The 13,516-nt window shown below is 38.1% G+C and overlaps 1 protein-coding gene across 14 annotated transcripts in view; it reads right to left on the bottom strand.

Moving 5' to 3' along the window:
* The window catches only part of MAGI2 (membrane associated guanylate kinase, WW and PDZ domain containing 2), a 713,151-nt gene that overhangs the window by 135,041 nt on the left and 564,594 nt on the right, over positions 1-13,516 (bottom strand). For all 14 annotated transcript variants that reach the window (XM_033057437.2, XM_033057440.2, XM_033057436.2 and 11 more), the window contains one exon: positions 12,112-12,294. In XM_033057437.2, the coding sequence (XP_032913328.1) occupies positions 12,112-12,294 (183 nt within the window). The remainder of the gene's footprint in view (positions 1-12,111; positions 12,295-13,516) is intronic.

Raw genomic sequence — 13,516 nt, 5'->3', positions numbered from 1 at the left:
TCAGCTCCAGCATATCCTAGTCCAGCCAGTTTTCTCCCTGTTCTGCACCCAGTCTCTGGAGATGGGACCCTCTTCTCCCCTCTCCACCAGTCACCCCCTGAGGCTGATAGCCAGACCTGGCAGAACACCACAGCTCCAGACACCAAGAATTTGTCTAAGCCCCCTTCTACAACCCTCACTTATCTGGGCATGGCAGCAGAGCAGGGTTTAGGGCACTCTGGGTCTACCACCTTGGCACTGCTTCCCTCTGGTTCCTGCTGAAGGAGGAGCAGCTCCCACTGCTGCACACACAGAGCTTTTGGGAGCAGCAGGCACCTCCAGCTCCACCTCCAGCACTGACTCAGAGACATCATCACACTTACATGACTGCTGGAGGGGAGCAGACTTTTGTGGGGCAGAGAGAGAAAAGGCTGGAAGAATTTTTCCAGGGGTTTCTCGCTTTTCATCAGGATTCACTTCATGCCCGCCCGGTTGGAAAAATGCTCCTTATGTCATTGAGAAATTTTCATTACAGGTCTTTAAGCAAACAAGCTATTTTTTAAATGTCAGAATCATCAATTACAAAGAGGCAGTCACATAAGTGCTGGAATAAACTTTGCTCTTCTTATAAAGGCTATGTGAGCAGCTAAACAGGGTCAGATGAGAGGTGCATCTGTGCTAATATCCTGATGCTGGCAACAGACAGTGAAAGATGCTTTTAGAAGTGAACTTCTAATAAAATTGCCTCTAATGTCTTTGTAACTCCCCATTAGTTAAAGGTTTTCAAAGTTCCTCAAATGTAATTTATATGCCTGGAAATGTTTTGTCATCTCTAATGCAACTCTGGATAGTTTAACTTCATGCCATGCATCAAATGATAAAACTGAGCGCACTGACAAAAATATTGATCCACGTGAGATTGAGCACAGATTTCTCTTCTAATATACATTTCACATTTGAAATTTGACAGTATTTGGTCTTAATATGTTAAGCTGAACTCCATTAGGCTTCTCTTCGCTTATGTTTTTAGCAGTTATGATGGGAGTTGCTAACTTCAAGAGTTACTGGACTTTACTAAATTCTAAAATGACTCCTTTTGGCTGGAGAAATTCAGGTACACAGATGTAAACTAATTTGTTCAAGTAAAATATTTGCTATCTGTCAAGACAGATATTTGCAGAAATGCAGTACAGCAGAAATCGTATCTGAAAATTAATTAACTAATTTATTCTTAAGTTCTTGAAGAATTTAAAATTTGTTCTCAAAAGTGGTTAAAGGCAAAAAATGAGTGGAATTTTCGAACTCTCAGATTTTAATATAGGTACAGATTGTATTTGGTTGCACAAGTGTGGAGACAGAGGTGTATATACATCAATCTATTAATTTTTAAATACAAAATTGAAATAAAAATCTAAAACTCAGCTAAATATTTTGTTTTGATAATTGAATGGTAAAATTAAGCCCTATATGCCAAAACAAAAGAAAATAAAATGTGGCATGGCTGACAATATTGAAAAGTACATTTCTAGATTATTTTCATCATGCAGTATGAAATTCTCACATTCCCTGTCATCTTTCTTTAGTGAGAACCTCTTTCTGACCTCATAGATTATTCGTATAAAGAAACAAAACGTCATTATTTATTGAATGAAATAGAAAACATGAGAATTATTACTATTATTTTCAACGTATATTTTTGTCTGCTCATACAAATAACCAAATCATAAGAGAGAGATGTTAATTACATTTGATAGAAAAAAGTAATTTCTGCAACTGCAGCATTTTTGGCAGCCACTGAGTTCAGTGTATCCTGCTTACTGAAGTGCCAATTTGCAGAACTTACAAAACCTGTCCAAATAAATGTGAGGATTATGACAATATATTTATCATCTCCTGTTGTATGTTAAATGCCCTAGTAGCAGAATCTGCAGATTTCACATGATGAAAGAATGAAACCTTCATACACAAACCAAGTGTACAGTAATTTCACGATTATAAGCCGCACTGAGTATAAGCCGCACTTCCGGGTGCTGGGTGCCAGCAACTTTTCATTCTTTGTCCATACATAAGCCGCACCTGATTATAAGCCGCACATTACCATACAGAGTGTGATAAAAGGTATCTGTTCTATCACCATCTGTTGAGGGTGGGGCAGTGATCCTTATCTCAACGGCAGATGTTCTGCTAATGGGCCATCCATTGAAACCAGGCGGGCATTGCTCTTTATCTTTTCACACCCCATCCTTCCTCCAGCGAGTCATTTTCTGCTAATGGCCCATTGAGTCCCACTGTGGGACTGATAAAATTACTGGATCCCATTGAAAGTTGCTCCAGCCAGGGGGAAGAGCCCAACATTTCTTACCAAGATAAAAACAGAGGTTTTGGGACACTAAGGGAGCCCCTTTCTCCACTGGACTCCAGAGGGAAACCGAATTTCTCCACATCACCACTGGAGCTCCAGAGGGAAACTGCACCTTCTACAGGAGCACTGCTCCAACTGAATCACATCTGTCACTGCAGGAGGATGCAGCCACCATTGAATGGGACTGCTACCAACACCCTGCCTGACAGGGTGTCAGGTTGTACTCTGACTTTGTCAGGGTTTGGAGTTTGTTTCTTTGTAGTACTCTATTTCTATTTTAATTTCCCTAGAAAAGAACTGTTATTCCTAATTTCCATATTTTTGCCTGAAAGCCCCTTGATTTCAAAATTATAATAATTTGGAGGCAGGGGGTTTGCATTCTCCATTTCAAAGAGAAGCTCCTGCCTTTCTCAGCAGACACCTGTCCTCCAAACTAAAACAGCAACTTTTTGTTCTTTGTCCGTATATAAGCCGCACCTGATTATAAGCCGCACTTTGGGTTCGGACCAAAATTTTAGTCAAAATGGTGCGGTTTATAATCGTGAAATTACTGTATATTTCAATATGAACACTCAAATTGGAAACAGGTGTATTAGGATGTGATAGTGGACAGAATAAGTAATTTAATTTTTTTTCTGCCTTTGTATTTTGCACACTGAAATAAGTATGACATTGTTTTAGAATCTTTGTCTATGCTTTTGGCCTTTGTGCCCATTTTTCCACAGAGTCAGACCTTGAATTAATAGGAATATGAGACCGCACATACTTGAATAATTTGTCCAAATATTCGCTTTGCTTTTTCACCTTTACTCTTTCACATTTTACTTTACCATATTTCTTGATTTCTGTATGATCTCATTTTCTGCTAAAGATATAGAACCTTTGAGCACAATAATTTCTGTTTCTAAAAGAGATTGAGGCCAGTGTCTTAGGTTAAACAGGGTTTGCATGCCTTGTGTTTACACTTTGTGTTGCATTTGTCCATAAGAGACAGGATTTTTATATTATCATAGATCATATTTCCATTACGCCCTCTCTTCCCATCAAATTACTTCACCATTGGTTTCTGGGTTAAACAAAAACATAACTGTAGGGAGAATCTGGTCAAAGGTGAAACAGTTGGATAAAAGTAAGTGCTGTACATGTGGAGTCTGGCATGGCTGGTCGTGTTCAGACCTCAGCCATCTCTAATCAAATATCTTCAGCTTTCTATAGCTGGTGCTGGAAGAGTTGCTCTAATGGCTTAAATACTAGAAAAAATGTACTACATATAAGCACACCTGCTCATACACTCTCTCCTGCAGAAGAACATGTGGCACCCTTACGTGACCCAGAATTTCCATATTTACATGTCCAGAATTTTGCTGTTTCAAGTAACAAGCTCCTATTATCATTTTTGGGACTGAAAATCATAAATCAAAATACAGTGCCAACAAATGTGAATTTCTTTCAAAATGAGGTGCCATAAACCATGACTTCCATGCGTTGTTTCCTGTGTATAAAGGTGGATTTTATCAAAGCAAAATGAAAGATTGTCAAGATTGAAAAGTCACCATAGAAAATAAAACAAGTTACATATACAATATTCAATACCAATATTGGCATATTCTGTATGAGTTCCAATAATATATGAAGCAAATTATTGTAAGTGCTGGAGATGAAAATGAATTTATAATCCCCAGTATATGGTTGAACTCAATCATGAAACTTCTTATAATGTTGTTGTTTGAACAGTTAAATGAGAAAGAATTAAGCCTATTAATTTAAAATGGGTTTTTGTTGCTTTTTTAAAGTATTCATAAAAACACAAATGTGAGTTATGAATTAGGCTAGGGGAAATAAACATCCTTAAAATTGTCAGAAAAGGATTATTATTACAGTAATTAATCAATCAGTCACTGCTTGCTGTAATAGATGATAAGGAAAACCAGAAGAGTCTATTAACACACTCCTCGTTGAAGGAGGAATGAGGCTGTTTAAGCAGGTGTCTAATGTCATTTGCAACAGCCTTTGGCATTTGAGATATTTGTATGTGACTTGCAGGTACCACACAGGACTTACAGGAGAAAGGTAGGAGGAGGCTTGGTGGGATCCCTGGAACCTTTAATGGTACTGGACACCCACATTTATGCAACTGAATTGCACACACATACTGGCAGTCTCAGTTATCTCCCTTTTCCTCCCTATTGCCACCCTTCTTGGGAATCTATCTTACTTAGTGTCCTGCTTTGAACCACCTGGAGTTAAGGCACCAAGTGTAAAATGTCAGATAGAAGATTCCCAAAATTTCTATGTTGTGGCAGACTTCAGGGCTAAATCCCAAGACACAGAGACCACTGGGTTCCATTTGTACTAACAATGCAAACCCAGAATCATCTCATGAAGTGAGACAGCACGTGATGTGGAGACAAGAAGTTCCTAAGAATTTTTAATTGTTCCTGTGACTTAAAAAACACACTGTCCATTTTCAGAAGCATTTTGAAATTCAACTTAGATGCTCTGCTACAATTGCTCTTTCAGTTTGCATCAGTAATTTTAATTGAAGACTTCAAGGGAACAGACAAATAATGGGGCTAAAAGGAATCAAAAGCTCTCTTCATAGCTCGAGGAATATCTATTGGTAGGCACTACTTAATGAATGCTTGCTAGCTTGGAGGGGCAGCAAGACTCAAGCTGTAAATCCCTATCAGGCAGAACAGAAAGTGACAAATGGATTTTTTGTAACTCAGAGTGAACATAGGGATATTGAATATCACACCAGCCAACTGAAAAATCTGACAAGGTGCACACAAAGACCTCAGATGTAGACAGTCATGGGGTGTGCTATACAAAATATGGATACTTTTTTTTTTAGTCTAGGCTCATCCCTGTCCTGGTTATCATTCAATGAGTACCTCACAATACAGTGAATATCAAAAGAAGGAAAATATGAAGAAAACACTAAAATTAGAACCTCATGGAGATTAAAATTCAGTAACTTTGTGACGAAAGTATACACTTTTCCTAGTCCTTTGGTCAACATAAGAAAAATTTACAGATATTAATGTGATCACTGTACCAAATTATCCAAAAGTCATAGAAACACAAAAAATATAATGGAAAATCAATCTTAGAAAAAAGTAGCACAAGTACAAAAAATTTATATCAACCTAAGTACCAACTTCTTGTCTTTCTATTTGCATACAATGAATTGCCTGCCTTAAATTTTGAAAGAACAGGGGGTAGGAAAAGAATCTTTTAATTGCTATTAATATTCCGAAGATGCAAGTATATTACTGTTCACCAGCACATGTTAAAAACCACAAGGCATATCCCTTTCCCCAGATAAACTGAGTCTTAATATATTATATAAAATAAATAATAAAAATGGCATTTTTTCCTTTGCTTTGTGTTTGAAACCCCTTAAATATAATGTAGTTGTACTTCAGCACTTTCTTCTGTTACAGGGGAACAGAAGATTTATCCTGTAAAATTTAAATAAGACTCGGATTTAGTCCCCTTTAAACAACAAAAAAACGATTAACATTTTTTCTTTAAATTATTCTGGTTACATAGAGACTCAGACTAGCAATATTGATAAATTTTTAAAACAGGGTTAATTTTAAGTCTACACCTCTTCCATAGTTTTGGCATTATTTATATGATGTGTGAGTCTTTACGGCGAGAAATATGAAGTGGATTAAATTAAATGGGATGCTGTGTACCACAAAAAGAAAAAAAAAGTTGTATCAGTTTGCCTCAGCTATGAACTAGCAAGGCATCTGTTAATTCTGTCTTTGTGTGTGGTGCAAAGACCACAGCACCCACGTTGTGGTTCCAGTCTCCAGACCCTCATAATCTCCTTGACTTAAAAAGCCAAATTAACTTGTGAAATGACAGAAGACTGGTAATGCAAATGCAGGCTGAGGTTTTAACAAATAGTAACTCTTCGTATGTCTCACAAACAAGAAAATGTATCCAGCACTGATGCTGGAAAGAACTATAGATTTTTGTTGCACCTGATGCAAATATAATGTTTCTGCTATGCTTTGCACCATTTCATCATCAGCCTGGAGGATGCTGGAATACAAGCAGTAAATATAACATAAATTCACACTGACTGGCCTAACGTGCGTGGGAGAAATCATTCTCCATCATGCCTGAAATAATTTTTGTTATTGCGGCTAGTTACTTTCCAAACAGTTAATTTTCTTTCTCTGAACTCCATGGGATGATTAGCAACATATGGAGACAGAGAGAGAGATGTGCAGTCTCAGCTAGACTAAAACATCACATGAAACATTCTAGTTTCCAAATAAAGCAGGGGTAGTAAGGGAAGCACAAAACACAGGTTGGTTTTATATGTGCTCTTCTTCTCTCACAGTCCTGCCTCACTTGCCATCAGGTTCCAGCTGCAAGACTGACACTTCATGAGGCCTTGTTCATATTAAAAGAGTGTTTTAGCCTGAGATGCATAAGACCAATGAAAAGATAGTCCTTCCTCAGCAGTCCAACTAGTAGCACAGCTTCTCACTTTGCTAACACCAAGTCTCAACTTTGGGAGGCCAGTTCTCCTGGAGCCACTGGATGAGAAGGTGTCAGGCAGGTGAGATAAGGAAATTTCAGCCAGCTTCAGGCACTGTGGAAATCAAGCCCTACATGTATATGACCAGCTCCTGATCTGTGCACCTCTTGAGATGGCAACTGAGATAAACAGTTGGCTAGCAAGGGGAGGGAATGTTGTAAAAGAGAAGATTATCAATTGGATTTTGACTGATAGCACTTGAGAAAGTAATGACCTGTTTGAAAAAAAATATAGGTACTGTGGTGTGTGGTCATGATACACAGAGTGACGTTCTGAAAGTATTAACATTTCAGATGACTGCCAAAACATAGATTTTATTTTTAATATATTTGCTTTTTTGGATTGAAGGCGTTCTTTGTGCATATATAGTTCATCTTTTCTGTTGCTCAAACTAGAGAGCTTGGATCTCAGCTGAGCTCACATTAGGTGAGATGATGGTTTGTTTACATGGTCTGACAATGGATAAACGGGGAACAGAATTAACATCTGTTTGAACTTGCAAAAATGCATCCTTTTGCAGATATCCCCAATTCCTTCTGTCTCGAGTACTCCACTTTTTATAAAGGTTGCAAGATATTAGCCTTACTGCGAAAAAACATGCTTTAATATAACTAGATAATTATTTCCTAAGCCTAGTGACATTGTAAGGTCAAGCATATGATAATGCCTTTGGGTTTGCTCTAATTCACTTAAATAACATTCACGGTTTTGTAGGTCAACAGGTGTGGCTTCTCCAATTTTCTTACATTTAAAGTAACCTCAGCTTCTTGAAAAGTTCATCATATGCAGAAGATTGTTATGGGTCTTGATGCTATGTCCATGGACCGAAGCAAAGCCATGGGTCACTCCTTCCAGCATTTCTAACAGCTCATTCCCTTTGGAGATCTCTGAGGTACAGTAGAAATACTGAGTGGTAGACGTGGGACCAATCTCCAGTTTTTTTTCTCTAGGCGTCATCCTTTTACATACAAAAGTAATAGATGTCTGCTTACATGGTAGGTGTAGACATCTGTACTGTAGATAAGTGTATCTGTTAGTTGAACTTTAATTTATTAATTTCTACCTCTAGAATACATCAACTAATATAGAAAAACTACCATTCCTGAGAGAACAACATCTAAACCAGCCCAAGTTTGCATTGTTTACAGATGATTTAGCATCTTAAAGCTGTCCAAGTGCATGTTTGGCAGAGGAAATCAAAGAACATCTTTTCCCTTTCTTGGTTCACACTGTTGAGCTATGGTATTTCCCCACAGATTTATGTTTCTGGAAAGTTCAACCTGCAGTGACCAAGATATTCGTCAGTCAGAAGGGTCATCAGCAGACTCCACTTGTGCACCATGTCTTTGAGCTGTTTCCTGGAAACTTTCACCAAAGGAAATGGAGCTTGCTGAAATGCAGAGTGAGAATCTTTCCCCGAGCTTGATTATGTGGGAGTGTTTCAGTTTATCCAGTCCATTGAATAACCTTGAGAACTGTAGGAGAGTTTTTGCCTTTGCAGCTTGAGCTTTTATCTGACTCAGCCGCAGGCCTAAATCTTTGTTTGCCTTAGAACAGCAGTCAGTCAAAATCACTCACTGTATAAAAATCTTTTCATGTAGATGCAGTCTTTTACCAGTGATGTTCACTCAGCATTTTAATCGAATGCAGGGGCATCTTAAATACAGACGGTTTTCTGTTGGCTGTGTGAGGCTTCAGACAAGACAAAGCAATGTAACCTCCCAGAAAAGAATGTGGTATCAGCTCTGTCCTGAGATAAGAGAGATGCTGTGGAGTGTAATGTTCATATCCAGCAGCTTGATTGAGCTCCAAATACTAAAATAAGTCCTAGAAAGGCATTTTCAGGATTATTAACAACCATTAGTGCACAGATGCTAGATTTACATGAGGGCATAATAGCCCCTACAAATTCTGAAACATCTGGCAAATGGGATCAGGAATGTAATTTTGGTTGGTTTTGACTCATCCACTGAGATATGGTTCCCCTGAGTCTGCTTGTGAGGTTTATTGTGGGTCTAGGACAAATCTAAATACCTCTTAGTGCCCAGCACTGGGCACCAAGTGGTTCTGATAGCTTGTCAGGATCTCAGATATCTGTTGTTGCATCTCAGTGCACTTGGTTTGCCTCATTGCTTTGTTTCACATCAATGCCAGCTCACAGTCAGGCAGCTCCTTCTGTGTTCCCAGTGGCTTCCAGGCTTTCAGCAGTGTTCCTCAGGGGTCAGGACTGGGACAGGCACCATTTAACACCTTTGTTGGTGATTTGGACACAGGGATTGACTGTACCCTCAACAAACTTGCTGATGACATCAAGCTGTGTGGTCACATGCTGAAGCTTCACCTGCTATAGGGGAAAGTTCACCTATTTCTGATATGGGAGGTGGGGCTGGATGATCTTGGAGGCCCTTTCCAACCTAACCATTCTAGGGCTCTATGTTCCAAAGGATGAAATCCAAAACTGCTCCATTTTGAAACCTTCAGGTCAAAATGGTTTGTTATGATCGTATTAAAGGGTGACAATGTCTTACATAGAATCACTCTTTGAACAGCATTTGTATCTGACCCCTATATTAGATTTTGGGTGGGGAAATAAACCAAAGTTACAATGGTATATGAGCTTGTTTCTCTAACAATTAGCTTGAAGTACAGTTCTGGTGTCTTCAGCTTGTGGCCAAAATTTATGTTAGATAAGCAAGATGGTGCCTTTTCTTCATATTTGCCCCAAATCTGATACAGGTCTGAAGTATGAAGATTTCAATAACCACTTGGCCAAAAAAAAGTATCATCTTTGCAAAAGACCCTGTCCCTTGCATTGTCACTGCCCTCAGACTTTCTACTGTGATGCCCTACTGCCACAATATGTTTTGATCATTAACTAAAATTTCCCATTACTCTGATCATACTTCGATTGCACATAAATTGAACAACGACATAGTTTTTATTAAAATAATAAATAAAGTCTATTTTAAAAGCTCTATTTATTACGCAATGATGCCTAACTAACAAACAAAAAGAAGCAGATGCAATTCAAGTAGTTTCTGAGCATAAGATTTTAACAGTTTTATGACCGAAAAGCTACTGATGGAACCTGGGAGGCTTTCATATCTTCAGTTGATTATATTGTAAAATAGCTCAATAGTGAGAGAAATTCTAATTCAGGAAATGTGAAAAGGATTTGATATCAGGAAATACAAGCACTTTATTGAACAGTGCTTTTATAAACATTCTGACCTTCAATATATTTTTTCAGTTTACCATTAACATATTTAAAATTTAATTTATAGAAATTCATAGAAACCAAGTTAGATGCCACAATCATTAGTCTGATATTCTCCAATTACTTTACATCAGAATCTGTCACTCTTCTTAAAAATTAAGACATTTTATATGTTTGGGGTCACGTAATTGTAGAGTGATTATATATTTGAGTGTACATTTCTGTTTTGCATTCCTAATGTAGTGGAATTAATTACCTAAGGAAAAAAGCAATGCTATTTCTGTGCATTTCAAAGAACATTTTTCTTACATGTTCTCATCACAATCCATGACTACAATAATCATCAACAGTATTATGAAAACTATATTCAATTTCAGCATAAAAATTCAAGTAAATTGCAGGGATGCCCTGTTTTCCAGAGAAAATAACTCCATATGACCAAGTTCACTAATAACCAGCCCACACTTCAGAGGGATTAGCAAGTAACTCTGTTTGAGTTCTGCATCTGAGAATGCTGAACCATGACAAACAAGGAAAAGTTCTCATGCCATGTATTAGATAGTATGAAAATATCAGGGAAAAATGAAGTCATTGAAAAATGAAGTAACATGTCACTGAAATCTGAACTTCAGGAAGTCTGTTGTATTCTTTGTTCACCTAATCAGCTAATTTAATAATTTTTGCCTTTGGGAACTAAACCACATTAAGTTAACATGGCAACAAGAACTGAGAATTAAAAAGCTGTTAGACTAATGTTTTTTGTAAAATCAGTGCCAAAATCTACATTCTACTTCTTTCTGACATTTTGTTTCTTCATCTAAAATTTCTGTGTATCTATTTGGCATTAGAAACATCATGATGGCTATAACATTAGCTTTGAAACAAATCCTGTTTGAGATTTTTAAAAAAGAATACTTCTCACAACCCTTACACTTCCTGCTTGGTGAGTCCTGGAGAGTCCTACAAAATAAACTAGAATCTAAGGTGATTTATTCTGACATGCAAATATGACTATGATTAAGAAATTGACTATAATAAAAGAAGGATGAAATTTCCAGAAAAGTACTTCAGACTATTTCCCTCCCATCATTTGTGCCTGCATGTGTTTGTATGTCTGCCCTCTGCACTGTAGCACAGTAAAAGAAACTTTCTCTGCTGCTAGGATCCATCCATAATGATCTGTTATCAAAGCTGAGAAAATTATCTTCATAGTTGCTCTGGTCACCATGAAACGGGGTTTCTACAGAGGTAACAAAAAATCCCAAACTAGCATTTCTTTATTTCAGTGTCATAGTGAGAAATTGAAGGATAAATGATGCCCATGGGATAGTTTATGCTGGCGAGAGATGGTACAGAGTGACAGGGCTGCACAAGCACAGGAACACAAGAGTTTCATCCATACATAGACCTGATGTGACCTTTCAGACAGTGGTTTGCAATCTTTACCAATATGTGAAAATGAAAATGTTTGTAGCAGTGGTCCACATCTTCAGAGCAGCTTTCAGTCTCTTCAGAAGTTTATTTTATTTCATGAGTTTTCACAGATTCTTTTTTAATAGGACACAAATGCCTATGTGTCCATATGCCACACTGAAAACTCTTGTTATGATGGCTCTAATGAGAACAGTCTTGGATCAGACTCAACTGATTATTTTGCAAAACCATCCCCTCTAAAGAAATAAATTTCTGTGCTCTCTGTTTCTTTTCTTTACATGTAGATATCCCTTAAGTAAACTGCCTATAAACTATATCCCATTTTTATGTAGGGAAATGTAGAGATCTTTTCTCCCTTAAAATATTGTGATATGGGAAAAAATAAGCTACCTGGCATTTATTAGCAAGAATTTTTTACCAAAAAAATTACCCTTTCTCCATATCAACACAGAAAGTCATATGGAAAATGTATACATTCATGGAGAGAGTGAGACTCAGAAATCTATTTCTCATTCTATTTCTCATCCAAAAGAACAGAAGAACATTCATAATTACCTGTTTCCATTTTCCCATCTTGCGCTGCAGGCCCATCAGGAATTACACTCTTCACCTGGAGAAACTCATCTGGCTCGTCCCCACCAATGATGGTAAATCCAAAACCCATGTTGCTTTTCTTAAGAGTTGTGCTGAGGAAAGTCCCCTTCAGCTGTGATGCATCACGGGTGAAGAGTGGTTTTTCTACATCAGTCAACACAAACAAGAAAGATAAAAGTTCTGATCTAGTCACAACACAGCAGGGAGAGCAGACAACAATATTGGCTGACATCAAGTGGCAGTGTATCAAAGGCAAGAAAATAAAGAGTGCAGGCATTCCAGGAAAAAATATTTGTGGGTTCTTGTACTAATACAAAGCTTAAAACATATTTCTTATCTATGGCAGATTAGCCATAAATAAAAAGATATAAATATCCTTTGATATTAGAAATCCATTTGAAAGTGGATATTGTGTAGCTAAAGTAATTACAACAATAAAAATGATCTGTGAGGTAATTTAAAAACCTCTTTCCTAACCTATAAATTCAGCTTTGTCTACAAAGTAATGCATTCCTCATAGTTTCCCTCCCAGCCACAATGAGGAAAATATCCCCTGTGAATGTCTCATTCCATTTGATACCAAGAGGAGGTAAATATTAGACGAGCTTTTCTCTCCAAACACGTGGGATTTAGGCATCCAACAAGTGACACGTATGGCTGCTGTGCAAACTTGTGCCCGTTCTCCGCGTGCCTCAGGGTGCAGTGCAGGTGCTGGGGGTCTCTCCATGGTGCACTGGGTGAGGAAGGGGTGTGGGAAGTGCAGAGTCTGTGAGCCCACTGGCCACAGAGCAGCCTGTGTCCCCAGCAGGGACGTACCGTACAGCCCACACGCCCCGGCGGGGTCGCGCCGGCTCTGCGACAGGTCATTGACGCTGCGGGACCTCCTGGGAGCGGGGCGCAGGCGGGCAAATTGGGGTCTAGGTAAGGTTGATGAGGAGCTTTCTACTGTCACAAAGGAGAACAAGCCTCATTCTCTGACTACAGCCTTACATTAAAGTTCATTTGTCTATACCAGTACTGTTCGCTCTCATACAGCTCCTTTGGAGCGCGTTAATTTTTATGTTACCGAGCGGCTGCATTCTTGTAAACTCCTATAACACTGTGCTTGAGGCTTTTAACTTAATTGATGCTTGCTAGATGAGCTAGCTTAAAAACATATCAAACATCAATTAGAGTAATTTAGAGAAAGTACAATTAAGTATTTCTGTGTTACCAACCTCGGGTGCTTAAGAGAGAGTCATACCTTCCCAGGAACAGAATTTATGATTTTTTTAGAAAATTACTTTGGGAGTCTTATTATGCTTTCAGTTTCCCAGCCTTTAGGAAACATTTTAGGTTTTTTTCTGTGCCTCTGAAAGTTTAAGCT

Source organism: Catharus ustulatus, chromosome 4 (genome assembly GCF_009819885.2).
Source record: "Catharus ustulatus isolate bCatUst1 chromosome 4, bCatUst1.pri.v2, whole genome shotgun sequence".
Taxonomy (NCBI): Eukaryota; Metazoa; Chordata; class Aves; order Passeriformes; family Turdidae; genus Catharus; species Catharus ustulatus.
Note: the sequence above shows the minus strand (reverse complement) of the source record. Positions and strands in the feature narration are given on the sequence as shown.